Here is a 4,403-nt window from a genome sequence, read left to right as displayed (position 1 = left end):
ATCAACCGCCCAACACTATGAACCATACATCATAGCTGGCCTCACAATTTCATACTAAATTTAAAAACTATAATTAGTATGGTTTATAATATATAAAGAATTAGGTTGCAGAATACCTGCTGGTTTAGCAGTTGATTTTTTGTTTATTTGACATTGACAAGGCACCGCGCTACGCTCTAGGCTGGCGTGTGCTCGTGTTTCTCACGATATCAGCCATCCACCTATTAATATGACAATCGGTTGTCATCGGTGTGTCTCCCGTGACAAGGCCGCCGCCGAATGGGTATGACTTTTAGTATTAAAAGTAGTAAAGTAGTAATAGTATTAAAGCAATAATGTGTCATGTCACATTCAAGAAATTATTGATGCGTTAGATGAAATATTATAACATAACTAAAAGTTTCTGAAAAGAAAAAAAAATTTTAATTAAAAAACTATTTAATATGAGTAAAACAGTGATATTTCCACAGTGATAGCTTATTTGGATGTGAAGTTATAGGCTCTAGAACATAGGCTGTTTTTTCATGTTTTTAATTATAAAAAATTCATTATCTGGTAAAAAACAATAAAAAAAAATATATATATTATTTTTGTTCTCAATGACCTTTAAGTAGTCTATGATATAAATTTCATACATTTTTAAACTATACAAGCACACACATTTGTAGATTTCACATGGAATGACCTGTTCACAATATGGATAGCATATAAGAATTTTAATAGATTCTTTATTAAATAATTCAAATAATATATTTAATTTAATTTTGTCCTATTGTAAATGCGAATTAATTAAATCTAAACCGTAAAAGGCTATGAATTGGAAACTTTCTTCGATAGCTATATTTTTTAAGTTAAATAAGTTTTAATACCACCATTTTTTATAACTTAATTAGATGTTAACTTTACTTTAAATTAAAATTAAATTTAAAAGTGATTAAAAAAAAAGGTTACTCCTTTTTACTTTTAAAAGTAAAATAATATTTTTTCTTGTTTATATTTGTCCATTTTTATAAATTTCATGCAAACAGCAAATTTAAATAAATAGGTATTTTAAATAAAAACTTGAACCACATATAATTGCACAAATACAATCTTCATATTTCATGATTAATTGCTTATATGACTCATGTAAATTCTTAACAAATAAAATGTATTTTATCAACATTAAATCACTACTATTTATTTCGTGTTAAAAAAAATTATTCTGTCATTAGTTGCTAAAATTACTAAAACTAATTTTTTTATTTGAATGACGACGTACATTATTAATAAATTCTATTTATCTTATATTTCTTATTTTATTGACTTATAATCTAAAATTTATCCAAAATGCTATATTATCAATTTACTGAGTCTACGTAAAATTATCTTACTTATTATGATATTACTGAAAATTGTACGATTGCTACCATATGCATTTAAGGGTTCAATATTTTTAAATATAGCATATTCAAATGCAGTAATTATTATATAGAAAAACAGTAATTATTTCATAATTAAAATGGATTTTTATTTGAAATTTTCAACGTGTAGTGAAAATAGAAATTAATTAAATGCTTGAATCTAAATAAAGCAATTTATATAGTCTTCAATACTAAAAGACTTTGATGGATTCTAAATTTAGAATAAATACTTTGAAATTAGTTTTTTACATAATAAGTATTCGGTGTTTTTGTAATTTATAACATGATAATTATGTTATAAATTATTTTTAATTATTAGTATTGTTTTGCAAAAAAAAAATAAAGAATTTTATAATACAAAATAGAAGTATTTAAAATATTTTTATATCCACTTTGTTTTTTTGCGGCAAAATAAATTATTATATTTAATAAATAAAATGTAAATACATTTTTAGATTTTTTATTATTATTCAAAAAGTGTTTCTAAAGTTATTCGAAATAATAATCTACCAAAGTATGAATTTCATACTTAATTATAAATATTACTTCAGCAGAGTCATGCAGATACTTTAATATCTGCATGACTCTGCTGAAGAAAAATAATGTTCACTTAGAGTTTTGCATGTTTGCAAAGCTATAAAAAATAATTTTATTAAAATATTTTCAAATGCTGAATATGCACCTCACAATTAAATTACTATAATAATTTCCTTGTTTCTTTTGAAATAACAATATTTTATAATTTTTTGACGAAAATAACATTATATTTGATTATATTGCAGCAAAAAGTAGGATGTGTTAATTAACTAAAGTTAAATTAAGTTAAGAATGATCAATGTCGATAAATTAACAGTTCATTATTCTCTGAACATATTCAAACCATCCAAGTCTATTTTCTCTTATCTTATCCACGATTAACGTTACACCAAAACTCTCTCTTATATGTTTGTTCCTTATCCTATTTTCTCTAGTTACTCCGCTCATCCATCTAAGCATTCTCATCTCTGTTCTGCTTTCTTGTCAACTGCCCATCACTATGAAACATACATCATTGCTGATCTCACTACAGTCTTATAGAACTTACCTTTCATCCTTATTTGAATTATATTATCACATACACACCAGACGCTTCTCTCCACTTCAATCACCTGTACTAAATTCTGTGTATTACATCGTCGTCAATACCAGTGCTATTTTGCACAACTAATCCTAAATACTTAAAACTCTCCACCTCTCCAATCACATCCTCGCCTATAGTCATTGACCTACTCATTCACTTACCTCGTGTTCTCCTTTGTCAAACTCGTACTCTATATACTCGGTGTTACTTCTACTTATTCTTAATCCCTTATCTTTAATAACTGATCTCCACAACTTTATCTTTTGATTTATTTTTACCCTATTCTATCATATCAACACTATATCGTCAGCGAACATTATGCACCACGGCACCTCTCCTTGTATTTCTCTATTAATTTCATCCAATTCTATAGAAAATAAGTAAGGGCTTGAAAAGAACCTTGGTGCACTCTTACCCTAAAACCTTCTGTTATTCCTCCTACACTTTTTACCCTGGTACAAGTGCCATCATTCATATTCTGTATTATATTAATGTACCTTTTCGGGACTCCTTTTATCATTATTGTGCTCTTAAAAACTTCTCGGTACTCTATCATACGCTTTCTCCAAATCTATAAATACCATACATAGCTTATTCTTCTTTTCCCAAACTTATCTATTAGATACTTCACACAAAATAATGGCTCCATTGTTCACTTACCAAGCATAGATCCAAACTGGTTTTTAGATACCAATGTCTCATTTCTTATTCTCTTATCTATTACCTTTTTCCAAATTTTCATACCATGACTCATAAGCTGTATGCCTCTATAATTAGAAAAATAGTTAACTAGATAAGTTAAAAAGTTAAAAAAAAATTAGCTGTTTAACTTTTTAACTAGTTAATGCCCACTATTGCATAAGGGATGTAAGGGTGTCAAATATATTTTTTCAAATAGGAACACATATTTTGATTTTAATAAAATTTTTAGGTTTTTATTTTAATAATAAATGGCATTTGAATTTTTAATATAACTTTTATTCGTTTATTAGATATAAAACCTTAGTTTCAAATTTTCGAGTTAATAAACATGTATAATATTTGAGGGCTCACAAATACGGGTAGCTAATTGGTTTTTTATGACATTTTCCGACGTGACGTAAATCCTGTTTTTAAGAAAAACAAACTGTATCGTTTACTGTCATTGTATTTACGACACACCACTACACCCTTATCAACTTCATATAACGATAAAACGTAAAAAAAAAAAACCACGGTTATTCTCAATTAGTATCATTTATTTGCATATGTCGTAACACAAATCAAAGTAAAGTGGACGAAGATGTGTATATGACAATGATGTTGAGTCTGCTAACTGGGTATTCACGTGCGTGTAATCATACAGCAGTTACCGTGTTTGGCTGACACTCCGGGTTAGTTGTGGGTGTCGAAAGGCCGTTGTTATAGGAAGGGAATAAGGGTAACACCCTGGTATGAGGTGCAGACGAAGTGAAAGATACAAGTACTTCAAAGAGAGAACGGAGTAGCCGAGTATGAGGTGCACACGAAGAGTAAGACACAAGAACACTGAAATGTCGAGGACGAGAGTAGGTAGGTAAACAAAGAAAAACTTTACTTCAAGCAGTAAGCCGGACAGCGACAAACTCAGTTCAAAACCCGTTCGCAGCACGGTTCAAAATGAGAATTGAATACGGATTTTAACATGGGGTGAACCGAGTTCTACAAAAGTGCAGTAAGAGTTCAAAGACCCTTTCTCGGTTCAACTATAAAACACTCGATAACAGTTCAATAATTGTTCATTAGTTCAATAAAAGCAAGCTCTACGACGGTTTTTTAGCATTTACGGTATTTAAAATTAAATGTATAGTTTTTGTAAATACTCGAACATTTTATAATTTTAAAATAATAAATTTTATTAC

General features: G+C 28.3%; 1 protein-coding gene across 1 annotated transcript in view; it reads left to right on the top strand.

Annotated features, from left to right (window-relative positions):
* Positions 1-1,987, top strand: part of LOC126902011 (uncharacterized) — a 3,159-nt gene extending 1,172 nt beyond the window's left edge. The window contains exon 2 of the mRNA XM_050679034.1: positions 1,955-1,987. Within this exon, the coding sequence (XP_050534991.1) occupies positions 1,955-1,987 (33 nt within the window). The remainder of the gene's footprint in view (positions 1-1,954) is intronic.
* Positions 1,988-4,403: the final 2,416 nt, after the last annotated feature.

This window comes from Daktulosphaira vitifoliae, unplaced genomic scaffold (assembly GCF_025091365.1).
Source record: "Daktulosphaira vitifoliae isolate Bord-2020 unplaced genomic scaffold, ASM2509136v1 Scaffold_3, whole genome shotgun sequence".
Lineage (NCBI taxonomy): Eukaryota > Metazoa > Arthropoda > Insecta > Hemiptera > Phylloxeridae > Daktulosphaira > Daktulosphaira vitifoliae.
This window is presented reverse-complemented; position numbering and strand designations above follow the sequence as displayed.